At 31.2% G+C, this 16250-nt stretch overlaps 1 protein-coding gene across 7 annotated transcripts in view; it reads left to right on the top strand.

The window, feature by feature from the left end:
• The window catches only part of LOC134697352 (E3 ubiquitin-protein ligase MYCBP2-like), a 91118-nt gene that overhangs the window by 64794 nt on the left and 10074 nt on the right, over window positions 1-16250 (top strand). For all 7 annotated transcript variants that reach the window (XM_063559571.1, XM_063559573.1, XM_063559576.1 and 4 more), the window contains 14 exons: window positions 2397-2487; window positions 3824-3957; window positions 4881-4946; window positions 5910-6149; window positions 6816-6971; window positions 7421-7524; window positions 7936-8086; window positions 10492-10778; window positions 11174-11261; window positions 11712-11831; window positions 12233-12340; window positions 12659-12787; window positions 13307-13433; window positions 13844-13953. In XM_063559571.1, coding sequence (XP_063415641.1) covers window positions 2397-2487; window positions 3824-3957; window positions 4881-4946; window positions 5910-6149; window positions 6816-6971; window positions 7421-7524; window positions 7936-8086; window positions 10492-10778; window positions 11174-11261; window positions 11712-11831; window positions 12233-12340; window positions 12659-12787; window positions 13307-13433; window positions 13844-13953 — 1911 coding nt within the window. The remainder of the gene's footprint in view (window positions 1-2396; window positions 2488-3823; window positions 3958-4880; window positions 4947-5909; window positions 6150-6815; window positions 6972-7420; window positions 7525-7935; window positions 8087-10491; window positions 10779-11173; window positions 11262-11711; window positions 11832-12232; window positions 12341-12658; window positions 12788-13306; window positions 13434-13843; window positions 13954-16250) is intronic.

Below are 16250 nucleotides of genomic sequence, written 5' to 3'. Positions count from 1 at the left end.
CTGTTTCAGAACCTAATGCATTCTGGGTAATATTTTTAAAAGCATACACCACAATGTTGTGATTGGTTTAGAATGTGCTAAACAATGGAAATCCATCCAATGGCGTACTGCTATTTTAATTTTGATGTACGAACAATGAGATTACCCATAGTCCTTTAGATTCTGAAAAGGCCAATTGGTGTTTAGTGTTCAGATGAAGTCTATTTTGTTTGTTTGATGAAACTATTGTTATAAACCATCGATGTTTAGTGGGATAATGAATAACAAATAAGTAGGTTATTTCTCAAACAAATTTAGGTCACAACCCCATGAGTATTTTTATTCATTTCTTTAAGGGAGTTAGTTCCCTTCTCAGTTTCAAAATAATTAACTTTTCAAAACACTAAGTTATTATGATAGGGGATTAATGAAGGAATCAAAAGAGCAAAAATAATATATAGGTCAATGTATGTTTTCGAGATATTGAAATTTTTGCGGGAAAATGTTCTCTCTTAACTTTTCATAGCTTTATCATTGATAAGTTTAAGTTCTCAAAAACTTTTAAAAAATAATGAAAATTTTATAAGACTGTTACAGATGGCTTATAATTATTCATGTAAAAGATTTATAAAAAGAAAATTGGGAGGTTTTTTTTAGGGCATTTTTTAAATGGATAAAACCAGAGGATTTTGAAAATCAGACAAAAAATCCAAAAACATGACAGGCCAACATCATTAAACTAAAAGCAACTAATAACTTTACCGACAATACTAATGCTTTGTGTTTTAACTGCATATTAATGTTTACATGAATGTAACATCAACATGTTTTTACATTTTGTTCAGGTTGTGGATTCAAACAAGGGTGCACTCAGCATGGCCCCCACTCTGCCATATAAAAAATATAACTTATAGGAAAAATTACAGTCAAAATATGGTCCTCTAACTCCTTATTCTGACAAACATCACCTGCCCTTAGGGTAAGGCATATAGCGCAGTGGATATATCGGTGGTTATTTTATCTGAATGTTTGATTTGTAAAATATGCAACAGTCCTTTACCATTTTGCATCTATCTTGTTTTTAGGAAATTTGGTAAAGATATGCATAAACATGGAATTGTACGCCTTAATGCTACATGTTTTAATATATTTGTGGAGGAAAAAACCATACAGTTAAAAATGCATTAAACTTTTTGTGAATGAGGACAGAGGTGTGGGTCATGGGTTGCATTGTGTACCATAAGCAAATGATTTTAAGCAACATGAAATATTTCACAGATGTAGATTATTAAATTTTTAAGACTAAAATTCTTATGGTACTTTTGTCTAGAAAATTTATGTTGATATATACTCATCAACATAATAATGCACCACTTCTTCCTATTAAAATATAATAATAATACTTCATTCAGAAGCAATACAGCTTATAGAATATTAGGTATAGTAGTTTCATCATTTAAACAAAAACAGTTTCTGGATTGATTTATTAAAAACTCTGAAATGACAAATAACATAAGATTTAAAGAATGTAATGAAACAAGTGGTGCTATTTATATTATTGGATTCCAAAAATTTGACCACAGTTTGATAATAGATATTTACCTTTGTGGTGTTGGCATGCTTACACTTATATATCTGTATTTATATACCTGAGTGGCAATGGAATGTCTTTAACATGGGAGGCCATGGTCAAATAACATATAAAATCATAATGTGTTTAAATTGAAGATAATGTTTGTCATATATCATTGAGACAGCTACCCAAAACACAAAAAAAACAAAAAAAAACATAGCAACCAAGCAAAGCCTTGTTGAAAGTTGAAAGTGTATATACCATTTGTCTATCAGTAATTGACAAGCAATCAAATTTGTTTCCTGTATTTTATTCAAATGTCATTGACAAATAGTTGAAAATTAAAAAAAAAAGAAGGTAAAGACCTATGTTTATATTTGTTATTTACTTAGTATTCAGTAATGTACATATAAAACCTCTTCCAAAAACTTTTTCAAAACTTTTTTGGTTCTGATTTTATATTAGTTATTTGTATAGGCTTTGAATAATCTGAATAAAATCAGAAATCTTTCTATAAGCTTTATAAAATATGCTATAAATATTTTTGTTTTTGGGCCTCATTGGCCAAGTGATCTTTTCAGTTTATCATTTTTAAAACTACTGTATCACTAGCCTGTCCACATCAAGGTTGTGAGATTGAATCTGGCTTGTTGTAGGGGCATAACTCCAATCTTAATTGACTACTGAAGCCAGATGGTTCTCTCAAAGTACTCTTGCTTCTTCCACCAATAAAAGTTGGCTGCAACAAAATAGCACAACAGTGCTAAAAGTGGCATTTAACACCAATCAATCAATCAGCAAATCAATATCTTGATTTGACAATTACATTATTTTTATTTAATAGGCTACTTACACCATATGTAACCTCAAAGATTTGACACCTTCAGCTGATATCAAGGTTTCTAGTAGACAGGCAATGATATCCAGTCTTACAGGTAAGCTGTTATATAGTGCCCCTTTTTAAATAAGGTAGATAAAGATGAGCTTTTAACATTTTTTCTAACTTAAGTTTGCCACTACCAAATGTTATGAAATTTATACACAATGCTTATTACCACAATATACACAGGGGTCAAAATTAGCACTGGTAAGGTGATACAAGACCAGTAGAATTTGTTTCAGACCGGTAGATTTTGTTAGCTAGTGGTCTGGTGGACCAGTGGTAATTTGTCGATAAAAATCTCTAATTGCATTGTAATCTCAGATTGTTCACACCAAAAATTATCTGTGAAATCAATTACTATTTCTGTAACAATTTGGAAGGAGTTAATCCACCAGACAAAAAAATTGAATAAGTGACATTCAAACTTAAGGAAGATTGTAATTAAGTTGTGAAATTGACAAAGGAAAACGTCCTAAAAAATCCTGAGTAAAAGATTGTGAACATTTCTGGACAGCCCTCCAGACGACCCAGTCAGGCACCTATGGTCATTGTGAGGATTGTGTGGAAGACAATGTTGACATTTTTCTGTCCTTGATCCTGATTTTGATAAAGAAAATCATTGAGATTATAAAAGCCTTTATCAAAATCAGAATCAAGACTCTCTATGTAAAATAAAGCATGAAAATAAAAGTAAACATCTATCATATATATTAGTGTTAGTCAAATGAATGTCATTTATGCAGGACCAATAGATTTGGAGCTGGGCCAGTAGATTAACAGTCCACTGGTCTGACTGGCTATTACCGGTACACAAAAAAACTTAAATTTGACACCTGTATACAGATCAAGTTTGATTTTTGATGGTGTCACTTTTACTGTTCTACTAGAGTTATGCCCCTTTACAAATTGAGAAATTGTAGTTTCTGTTCTCCAACTTAAGTTAACCTCAAACAAATGATTTGAAACTTATACATAATATTAAGTTCTACAAAACTCAGATCAGAAACACATTTTGGTAGCATCACTTTTGCTGTTCTTTAATGTCCCTTTATATGATATACAAGTGGGGGCATCACCTGTGGATTATGGACACATTCCCCGTTTATTATGCCCCATTTATGGGCATTATGTTTCCTGGTGTGTGCGTCTCTTTGTCTGTCCATCCGTCCATTCATTAAATGGTTGGTCTGTTCATTCTTTTGTCTGTCCATGTTCCCTTGTCATCTGTCCATGTTCCCTATGATATGATCTTTCTAATTTTAATGCCAAATTAGAGTTTTGACCCAAATTTCAGGGTCCACTGAACATAGAAAACGGAAGTGTGGATGGGGCATTTGTGAACTAGGAACACATTTTTGTTTTCTTAATGTTTCTTTGTTTTTATCTAGATAACTCAACTGAAACATTCTGGGAGAGTGGAGACGAGGACAGGAATAAAACTAAATCAGTTACCATCACATGTTTTATGAAGGCCTTCCCAAAAGTAATCTATATTCATATAGACAACACCAGAGATCTAGCAGTAAGTATGAATGGAAAATGGATTTAGTATAGAAATTAATGGCACAAAGGAGAAGGTACACAAAGGGTTATAATTGGCCCTAAATTTTGGGCATTTTTGAAATCAGGCCAAAAAATTACAAATTTTGCATAGAAATACTCGTGATAATTTTTTATTTTATTTGCACCTTCCCTTAAAATTTATGCAGCTATGACCCCTGCAAAAAGCATCATTTGTATTTTAGCTAAATTTTTTGTTAATATTTTCCATTAATTTAATGTTTTTGGCAGAATTAACATACCTACAAACCAATGAACAAAATTGTCACTGAACTCACCCTGTTATAGTGGATTTAATTACAGAGATATGTAAATGAAAGTATTATTGAAATATTGTGGCATATAAAGATGTCCTTTAATTTTGTATAAATCACTTCAAATAAAATAGCTGAAAGAAGCCAAAGGGATATTGAAGTCATAAGTTAAAAACAAACTGACAATGCCATGGCAAAAAATGAAAAATGACGAAAAGGCAGCAATAGTTTACAATATGGAAAACTACATACAGAGCAATACTTACCCCACCAACACACAAGGTGATTTCAGATTCTCCAAAAGAGTAAGTGTTTCATGATCCAGTTGTTTAGTTAGTTGTATTTACGTCACATACAGACTTGCACAAGTTATTATAGATATCAGTATTTTGATATCAAATTTGTATCATTTCATAAAAAGAAGTATTTTGAATAATTTTACATTTGGATTGCCAGGTAACAAATATAATGTAAAATACTTCATAACTGACTGAGACATTTATTAAAAACTGTAACTTTTTTGGATTTGTGTATGAATGATAATCTTATTTCTTAGCCAAACACTCTTTAATCTTAGGGTTTTATGCACATATAACCTTTTCTCAAAGAGACAGCTTATTTTCTTTTCCAGAATAAAGTAGCATCGATAACAATCAATGCAGGACCTAGTGCAGATGATTTAACAAAACTAGAACAGGTAAGGTTTTAATTTTCACACTTTCATACCTGCCAACTTTTCAAAATGGCCATGGGGGTTTTGCGTGCAAGATGGCTGACATAGTACTAAAAAACCTTCATGGGGGCCTACAAATACATTCTAATGTTGTTTTTTGGCTTCTTCATACTTTTATAAGCCTATAGTCAGTGTAAATTTAATTGTTTTGTTTTAATTGTGGACAAAATTGCTCTTTCAAAATTTCAATTTGGGAGCCTCCATGGGGGAAATCCCCCGCAAATAGTGACAGTTGGCAGGTATGCACTTTAGCAAACTTGTATGTGAGATGATCAGATACATCTTTCAAAAACTACTCAAATGAACCTGCCCCAGTAAATGAACTGTATGGATAAGTTGCTTTTGAAACTGCTACATTTGATTAATTTTTATTCTGAACCAAATTTATTGAGTGAAAATCTTACAAAGTTCTTTCTAACATTGAGAAGTTGCTTACAGAAGTACGGGTGTCCCTGTAACAATTCCACGACTGACTTGTAAAACTACTCATAGTGATGAATTGTTTTTAAAGCATAAAAACTTGAGTATTGACTTTTTATGTCAAACTTTGAAGTAGACTTGACACAGAATATATTTTGATTAACCAGCTAAATTTGCCGTTCTTCAAAGCAGACGACAGCTCCATATTGTGCTTCTCAATTTGAATATGTTCAAAAGCAATGTGTGTTTTTTGTGTGAATTGAAAATTGAAAGGTTTAAAATCTGTTTGAACATAAATGAAACATTCAATAAAATTGAGAATGGAAATGGGGAATGTGTCAAAGAGACAACAATCTGACCATAGTAAAAACAACAGCAGAAGGGCACCAACAGGTCTTCAATGTAGCGAGAAATTCCTGCACCCTGAGGTGTCCTTCAGCTGGCCCCTAAACAAATATATACTACATCAGCGATAATGAACGCCATACTAATAATACAATGTTTTAGGTTGATGTGGACACAAGATTTACAGGATGGCTCAGTTGTCACATACCAGAACCCAAATGTAGATGTGTCCACCTTGAAATGAAGGGTCCTGACCATAATTTAAGGGTCAGACAGGTGAAGGTCCTTGGTGAGATGGAAGGAGAGAATATTTACCTCTCTGTAAAGAAGAGTGCACTAGATTTACAACAAGAGAACTGTGAGACTGAAACACTGAGGGTTTTCAGGATGCTAACATCACAGGTATGAAATAATCCTTTATAGCAGATGGTTTTCAAGTGAGATATTTGTTCCTCTGACAAAAAATATTAGGTACAATTTTGAAGAAATATTATCATGGAATACATAATTGCATTAATAAATTCCGATTAGCTTTGTAAATACAATGGTATACAAAAAATAATAACAACAAAGTTACCCTCAGTCACAACTTTCCAAGTTCCAAGTGTACAAAACTTCTTTGATTTGAAATTCAAATCAAGGCAGACTCCAAAACAAAGAAAAAATGAAACTAGTAAAAGAGATAAAAGTGATGAAAAATGTGCTGTAGATATTATTTGGAACTTGCAAATCAGATTCATTCATAATGCTGAGACAATTATGAAGGCATTCCTTCCAAAAAAGGTTCACAAATTTATGAAAATGGATTCGAGCAGCACTAAAATTCCAGTCAAAACTTTATCTAAATTATTTCTTTAGAACCAATTATATGCAATCCACATCTTGTGCATTGTTACTGTATGAACATTCCCTTTTTAGTAATAAATGAACACAGTAAAAACGCTACACTGTGTTGTAAAAAAAATTCACAACAGAAATATTTCAGAGTACACGAAATTGACAAGATATGAAAAAATATTCTTCACAGTATGTTACAGAACCTGTTGAATATCTTTTACTTTATTTTAGGTATTTGGTAAACTAATAGTTGACAAAGAGGCTGACAGTGAAGAGAGAAAGAAATCATTAGAACCTGCAGACAGTATGGATGGTGACCATGATCTCAAGGAACATATGGTGGGAATACTCTTCAGTAGGAGTAAACTGTCACACCTACAGAAACAGGTATGATCATGATCTCAATGAGTATTTCAACCAAAAACACTTTTGTAAATCAGAAAAAACCCAAACATTATAATATTCAACGAACTGATGACATCAGAATCAAGTAAAACAACATAAATACCGATATCTGAGGAAAATTTAAAACAGAAGGTCGTGAATCAAATGGCAAAATTAAAAGCTTAAACACATCAACCAAACTGATAACAACTGTCATATTCCTGACTTGGTACAGACATTTTCTTATGTGGAAAAGGGTTTTATAGCTATCTTAACCTCTCACTACATGAATACAACAAAATACTATAAATGGCTGAATCAGCTGCAACACTGAAAGTTAATTTCATTGTTTAGTGTAGTTTTAACTTTCTATTAATGATTGTTACAATAGATATTTATTCAAAATTCAAATATCTTATCTTTTATAAATATGATTTTTTTTTACTCGAAAGGTTTGCTCACACATAGTACAAGGAATAAGAAAGGAAACTTCAAAGATAAGAGAAGAATGGGAGAGCTCACTGACTGGTAAAACTCCTACACTTTCTGAAAATAGGTATGTTTGTATAAGAGTGTTAAAACAGTTTTTAATTATTTATATCTCGCATATCTCACTATTATGGAGAGGAATCTGTTAAATTGAAACATGTTAAAGCAATAGCTCTTATCTCCATGATAAAATTTACTTCTTTCTAAGTTAAGGATTAATTTATATAAAAGCATGGTAAAGGTATGAATTTGTCATTATTTGATCAATCCTTGGATATTATAGGATTTTTTAATGAATAAAATATATTCTCAAATACAGTTTTGTATCTAAAAAGGTTTTATATATTTGCAGTTATATTTTTTCACCACAAATAATAAACCCAAATACTTTTATAGATATGAATGTTTTAAGAAGTTTATGTTTATATTTGAGATTTAAATGTATGTGCATAACTTAATTAAATGTTTCATTTGACAGTGACCAGGATGCCTATTGTTTTGAGCTCTTATCCATGGTATTAGCTTTAAGTGGTTCTGGAGTAGGAAGAACTTACCTGGCACAACAGTATCCCCTGTTACAGGACCTGTTTAGCTTGTTACACACCGGAACTCCTAGGATACAAAGACAAGTAAAAAAAAAAAATATTATCAGTTCTAAGATACATGTATTAAAATGAAAAAATGTTGAAAAGTTAACTGAAGAACAATACCTACAAATAATAACAACACACTCCCCTTTTAAGGGCATACGATACAGTTACAGAGAAGGTTATGACGTTGCTAACGTAATTTGTTATTTTCGCGACGTCAAACTGTGACATATCGGGAAATGATGCATTTTTCGACTGATTTTCATCATTCAAACTGATTTAATTTGAAAACGAGTTCATGGACCCCAATTTTTCAAAACGGCATTTGGTTTCATTTTGCAGGGAGATTTTGTGACCCAAATTTTATAAAACTGTAAATAGAGGATTTTTTTTTAATTGTGATAAACATGCAGTAAAAAAATACGTTTTTCCTCAATTCATGAACATTTGATAAATATGAGTAATTTCTGATTAAAAAAATGCATAGTTTTTAAAGATATTTATAAAATACAGAAATTACCGATTATTTCACAAAAAACAAATTGTTTTTATCTTTTATAACAAAAAAGTTATGTCTTTCTTTCGAAAAAGAAATTACGGCCACAAATCTAAATTTGGAGCAAATATACAAAATTTCGACCTCATTTTACTCAAAAAGTAGCACATGAAGGTATATTTTTTATTACATATTTGATTTAATCAGGTAAAAAATAGCCTATATGCAAATTTTCATGAACTTGTAAATACAGGATCAAAACTGTATCGTATGCCCTTAATATCAGACTTGGTATCATAACCATACAAATACTGACTCCATAAAAACCAAAATTGTACTGTGTACTGGACTTAAAGATTTGATATATTCAAGGTCAAAACAAATAGTAACATGAATGAAAAAGCAGCTTTTATGAGATATTTTATGACACCTAAAATATGCGAATTTCATATAAACAAATAATTTTTTTTTTAAATTAATGTCAATACTGTAAATTCAGAAATTATTGGGATTTTTTAAGAATGGACAAAAATGAATGGTTAATTAAACCAATTGAAGAAAACAAAAAATACATGTATCAAATTCAGAATGTGAGATCTTATTTTTGCAATGCTCACCTAATAGTCCAGTCAAACTAAGATTTAACCTCAAACTAATTGCAACTGAAAATGTTTAAGTTTTAATCTAAAGCATAATGCCATTTATATACACAGAAAAAAGTCCCATAAAATCTAACTTCAGGAAAACTTAAAATCAGCATTTTTTAGTTTCCTTTGGAAATTAACATTGGAAGGGAGATAACTCTTGCAAAAAATGAGTCTTTTTTTGGTCAGTTTTTGGTTGTTTTTCTTGAAATTTATGTAAAGTATGATACTTTGATGGGGTTATAAGTTTGTATTTTACTAAATTATATAATCTCCTGCTCATGAAATGTACAAAACCGAAGTGTTATGGGTAGTTTTTTTTTTTCATGCATTTTTCATTAAAGAAATTGCAAATTTGAAGCTTTGTGACCTTTTTGAAAAAATAATGTGAAAATTTGGTATTGTTTATATCTCTATATTATATTCTTTTCAGCAACTTACTTATCTAAAGAAGCTTTAAACCACAAAAAGAAGAAAACATGCTTAATTATTTTGATTAAATTTGAGATTCTTTACCTTGACATGTTGAAAAGTTCAATAAATGGTCAACTAATGAATTACAAAATCTAGATTATAGCTTGACAAAAGATATGAAAACACCTTTAGAGTTGTTTGTTATACTCTAAAGACCGCTAAAAAATCAAGAATCAATACATTCTGATAAATAGAAGCGGTAAAGTTATAATTTTGTATCAATTTTTATTGATATTTCTGCCTTTTTTGCAAGAGTTATCTCCCTTTTCAATGCAAATCTCCATAGGAATTTTAAATGGTAATTTTTTTAGTCTTCCTCAAGTTAGATTTTATGGGACTTTTTTCTGTGTATATTTGGGGTATAATGCTAAAGATTAAAACTTAAAAATCATCTGTTGCAATTACTTTCGGGTTAGGGTCAAATTTATACTAGATTGACTGGACTATAAGTTGAAGTAGCATTATCAGAAATTATAACACTTACGTTAATGTCTAATGAGATGTTTTATGGAATATAGGAAAGGTGTACTGACATAAGTAGTCTCTAAACACAATTACTCCAAATGGAGCTTTCGTTAAGTCTACTAATCTGAACCGCCAGTTACCATATCTATATAAATAGGGTGCAAACATTATTCCACCATTCTTCCTCTGATAAAGGTCCTTTTTGGACAGAAACCGGTCAGGCTATGAAAAATCACCAGGCGCTGTTAATTATGTGTATTGGTATATATACTTTATTTTTATGAGATGTTTTATAGAACACTATCAGTACATAGATTATGTAAGATATGTGTAATTAGTAACAACCTCTTTATTGTTTTATACAGGTTATATCTGTCTTGCGTAGAGTCTTGCCAGAGGCCAAACCTTTGACCTTAGCCAGTATTCTGTCTGTCCCTAACCTTCCTCCATCAGAGTATAGTATTGTTAGTCTGGCCAGTAGAGAGGATGAGAATGAGGTCTATGATGTCAACAAACCAGGAATCCTGGACGTGTTACTGGCTTGTATCGGTAAAGCTTTGACCGTCCAGACCAAAATCAAAGCCAGCGGTCCACAGAAAGGGGTCACTAGTATGACCTTGTCTGAATGTCAACTAGATAGTAAATCTGCAAGGTAAATGTACCACATCTTATTCCTGTTTTGTCAACCATTACAGGACAGCAATTTTCACAGTTTGCATTGGAGCTCTTATATTACTCACTTTTAATTCTCCAATTCAGCAAAATTTGAGAGTACATTCTATCTCATGGCCAGTTTGATCATTAAATCTGATAATTTTTCCTGGAAAATATGGGATTTTTAAGCTATGGAATTTATTACAAATTGACATAATGAATTAACACCGAAATACAAGTAAATTGATAAACAAACAAAATGGGGTGTTTATGCAATGACTCAAAATCAGATCAGTAAAAACAACATGAAAAGCAAGTATATTTTACTGAAAAAAACAAAATCAGAATGCAGCAATCCATGAAAGATAATATTCATAAACTCATATTTTGTAGTTCTACTGGTTCAAGATGGTGGATGAGAGGGAAGATGGATTCTGCCATGGCAAATAAGATTATCAGTCTTATACAAGACATGGCCTCTGTAAGATAATTGTCTTTTTAATGTTTGATTATTCCAAGGGTAGACATATTGTTTGTAATAATGTGGTACTTGTGACATGGTTAGTAATAGTGAAAATCTGCACTTTTTGAAAAGGATTCATTTGAACTTAATTCTTTTATATGCAAGTTTTAACTGGAGTTTATTACGAAATTTCATGTGGGGGAATTAATGATGAATTAGGGTTCTTTTAACCGTCTTGGTATTTATGTCTTGATATGCAAATAACATTAAAGGTATTGATTTTACTGCACCAGATGTGCATTTTAACTATAAATGTCTATTCAGTGATGATTAATGCCAAAACAAATCGAAATTCCAAAATAAATAAAAACAAAAATGAAAACCAAAAAATTAATAGTTTCGTTTCTCTAAAATCAAAATATCAGCTGTGTGTACTTTATTATAAAATGTTAAATTGTATTATTTCAGGGTTTATTGTCAGAAACCTGGGCAACAGTTACCAAAGCAGCAGTAGCAGAAGCTATATTAGCATTGACTAAGTTAGATGAAAATGTTAGAGCTCCTCAGACATGTGTTAAAACACCTACTGTAAGTTATATAGGATATTTTACAAGTATTTAATGAATATTTAATTAAAATAATGAAAAGATATATTTGGCCTTTTTCTTCTTATCTTGTTATATTGTAAATTACGTGTTGTTTAAAACTTCCTTTGTTTTATTAAAAATCTGTCACATTTCTGTAAAGTCAGGAATTTTGGTAGTTTAATTTTGTAAATTTCTGGATTGAGATAAAATTATGAAAATTTTCTACCTGTAAATTTACAAAAGATTAGAATTAAGAATAAGAAAAAATGGATAAAAAAACATTGTGAACAGATATAGTCCTAGAAATAATAAAATTTGAATTTTAAGAATAATAAAGTTATTAACAGAACATTCCTTGAGATATCTTATTTCAAATAATAACTCATTTTGCTTGTTTTACAGATGTGGTTGTCCTTGTCATCTCTTTGTGTACTGGACCAAGACCATGTAGAACGATTGACCTCTGGTCAGTGGGTCAGTAGCCCTAATGGTCAACATGGACAACCTAGGGTAAGTAGTTCCTAAAATTATGACATATACTTTTTCAAAATAAATTGATCATAACAATTTTATCTCTGGTGTAGAGTTGTGGCCCATTGAATAAAAAAATTTCACAGAACTTTTAAGCACTTCATGTACCTTCTTGTGTGTGTTTTACATTTTACTTTTAAATTATTGATAACATGTATTGCTGTTTCTAATATGAATAAATTTTAAAGGGATTTCACAGCTGCTGATGACTGCTGTATAAAATTTAAAAAATGTAAAGTTTGTTGCTGCAATTGAAAAAACGTAATTCTTGTTGACATTATTTCAATTTTATTTCAGCCGACCTGTGACAATCACGATGACGGAGAGACACAAGCCATAATACTATGTACAGAATGTGGTAACTTGTGTGCTGACTGTGATAGATATTTACATTTACCCAGGAAAAACAGAAATCATCAGAGACAGGTTAGTACCAGTCAGGGATACCAGATTAAGGCACTTTGGCTACACATTCTTTTTGCAGTTATATCAGTTTATATAAGTTTTAGTATTATTTTTTTTTTCAAACTTCTTTGGCATCAACATCACTGAAAAGACTTTAATTGCCGAAATGTGTATCTGTTGCAGTGATATTGGTAAGTGTAAAATGATTACATTAAATATCTATGAAAGAAGATAGGAGTTTTGAATGACCTTGACTGATTTACAGCCCTTGCAAGGTTGTATCTATTAAAGAGAAGAAAATCATCTAAAAGAATTTATTTTATAAAGTGGGGGGGGGGGGGGGGGGGCTGCTCCAGTCATGCTTCAATGATTCCCTTTATAAGCAACCAAATTTACAAAAGGGGGGGGGGGGGGGGGGCTAGGGCCCCATTTGACCCACCTATGAATAAACAAGAATCAAAAGACTGATCATATTTATCTTTCCTTTAAGTATAAGGGTAGAATTTATAAGAAATTACCACTTATTCTGTTACTTTACAGGTATTTAAGGAAGAGGAGGAAGCCATTAAAGTTGACCTCCACGAAGGATGTGGTCGGACTAAGTTATTCTGGTTGATGGCTTTAGCTGATTCCAGGACACTCAAAGCTATGGTGGAATTCAGAGAGGGTAAGGCTTTAAGGAGCTTTATGTAGTTTAAGTTATAACAGTATTTTTACATGCATTTTGTAATAACTGTCTTTATAGTTTTGTTGCATATATTGTTTATAAATTTTTCCAAGGTAAGTCATGTTGGGTTGCAAGTTTTATAGTTACCTGTACAATGAAGTCAAATACAATAATAAATGTAATACTGTGGATTCATATTTTTAGTGGAATACAATTTTCATGGACTTTGTTGGTAAAGGTGAATCACAAATTTTAATGTGTGACAAAGTACAAGTTTTCCTTAGCCTTGTATGTAGACTTTAGCAAAACTGTGAAATCAAATATCCATGAAATAATTTTTTTCTTAATCCTCAAAAATTTTTAAAAGTCAATAAAAGTTATGAGTTATAAGTCTGTTAATTTTCTGACAGGTAAACAGTCAACAGCCAAATCAGGTCTAGGTGTGTGTAGATTCTGTGGCACAACCAGTAATACAGGTTTACTAGCTATAGGAAATGTCTGTGTAGATCCAGAGTGTCAGGTATAGTACAATTTAAAAATTATTAAAATTTTGTAATCAGCATAAATTTTTTAGGTGTTCATCATATTTTACTCTATATATGTGATCAAGAACCTCACAATCACTGGTATTAAAGAGATAATCGTAACTGCAATTACAATTATCCCAATATGGCAACAGCAGATATAGGTAAAATCTTTACAGTCATTTTTCTCAAATTCAGCATGTTTTTGTCAATAGTTACTCAGCTACAAGGTTTTTCTATACCATAACATCATATTTGAATCGTAACTGTGCACTGGAATTGTCTAAGCGCTTTGAAAATTGCCGTTGAAAAATTCGGGATGATAATCTTAACTCGGAAAAAAGATAATCGTAATTATGGAATTGAAAAATGAGAAGATAATCGTAACTGGATAGTGTTTTATTGTTAGTGACACTACAAACGTGTATATAATAGAACATGATTAAATTATGGTGATGGACTAATCACGTTTCAACATCTTATGACAATTCTTTTTATGCATATATACATAATAGTTCTAATGAAAACAGCTACATACTATAATATCATATAATTGGAAGTTCAACAAGCTTCAAGGAATTTGGAAATGGGAAAAACACGAACTATGTTAAAATACAGAAAACTAAAAAAACTAGGAATCTCACAAAATATGGGAATGAGCGAAAAGGCAATTTTAAAAGAATTTATGATATATGGCAATAATTGTCTGGCAAAACGCATGTAAATAAGTAAGTAAGTAAATTTTATTTAGAGTCGACATATATATACATAATAACAGAGAAAACATGAGCTCTGATGAGCTCTTTAACCAACTATCACATAAAATAACATGCAGCATCATGCAAATACTACCAAGTAAAACTGAAAAAAAAACATGCAATATAATGAAAGCAATTAACTCTATTTTATTTGTGAGCCACCAGAGTCAAAGTTCATGTGGCAAGTGCCTCTATGTGCATTGAAACAGGGGAATCAGCAAATCACTTGAAGATCATAAAATATAACAGACTAAAAACATAAAAACAATAAATAAATAAATATAAGCACTAGCATTAAATGGTAGATATTTAAAAAAAATGCATAAAAAGCAGAGCAAAAGGCCATTATAAAAAGAAAGAAAGAAATTTCAGCTTTGAGACAGCACTGGATGGAAACGACATGAACTGCAGTAGCATTTTTGACCCCCACACCAGGAATTCATATAATTCCTAAACTGTTCAAAAGAAGCTTTGAGTCTAGCCTCATTAGGAAGTGAGTTCCATACTTGTGCTGCCTCAAATCTAAAGGATCTTTTACCATAACTGGAGGTTCTAGGTCTAGGTACCTCAGCGTGTTTACATACCTGAAATTATATGAACTGTTTTTTATTACAACTAAATCTTGAATAAATAAAGGACTTTTTTTATTAATTATTTTAAAGGTCTCCAAGGCAATTGAGCGCATTCTACGAGTTTTTAATGATGGAAGGTTTGAAATCTGCAGGAGTGTTTCGTATGAGCTCTGATGGTCTTCATAAATAAATTGAAGCGCTCGTTCTTGTATTTTTTCTATTTTTCTTGTATTTTGTTCCCCACAGAAATGCCAAGTCAAAGTGCAGTAACTAAAGTTAGACTTTATAAAAGAGTAGCAAATTGTAAGCTTACTCAGTTTGTTTAGATGTTTCCCAATTCTTTTCAAAACATTTAATTGCCTTGCAGCCTTTTTACAAATATTTGAAATGTGTAAATTAAAGGTTAATTTGAAATCAATCGTAACTCCAAGTAGTTTATCCTCATCCTCACATGATATAGAAATACCATTCAAATCAAACACAATCTTTTTATCATGTGTTTTTTTGACAAGAGAGATAGCTTGGGTTGGCCTGCATTTTATTGGAAGAAAACCACTGTATTAAATAATTGCTGTCTTCAAGAGCAGAAATTACATCTTGTAAGGAATTTCCAGACTTTGACAAAGTATTGTCATCAGCATAATTATATAAAGAACAATGTACAATGTATATATAAGTTTTTCTTGTTTCCTAATCCCTGTATTTCATATTGTATAATAATATTTTTGTGCACTACAAAAAAGAACAAGTAATTAATAAAAATATTAAATAGGATGGGTCCAAGGATAGAACCTTGTGGTACCCCTTTAAATATGTCAAGCATACCACTTAAATTTTGGTTTACTTTCACACACTGTTTCACCCTACATGAGATATGTGATTAAGACGGTTAAAACATTGATTTATCCTGAATAAAAACAGAGTAAATGTAGAAAATATTGTTTAAAATCATTTATTGCAGGT

Source organism: Mytilus trossulus, chromosome 14 (assembly GCF_036588685.1).
Source record: "Mytilus trossulus isolate FHL-02 chromosome 14, PNRI_Mtr1.1.1.hap1, whole genome shotgun sequence".
Classification (NCBI taxonomy): domain Eukaryota; kingdom Metazoa; phylum Mollusca; class Bivalvia; order Mytilida; family Mytilidae; genus Mytilus; species Mytilus trossulus.
This window is presented reverse-complemented; position numbering and strand designations above follow the sequence as displayed.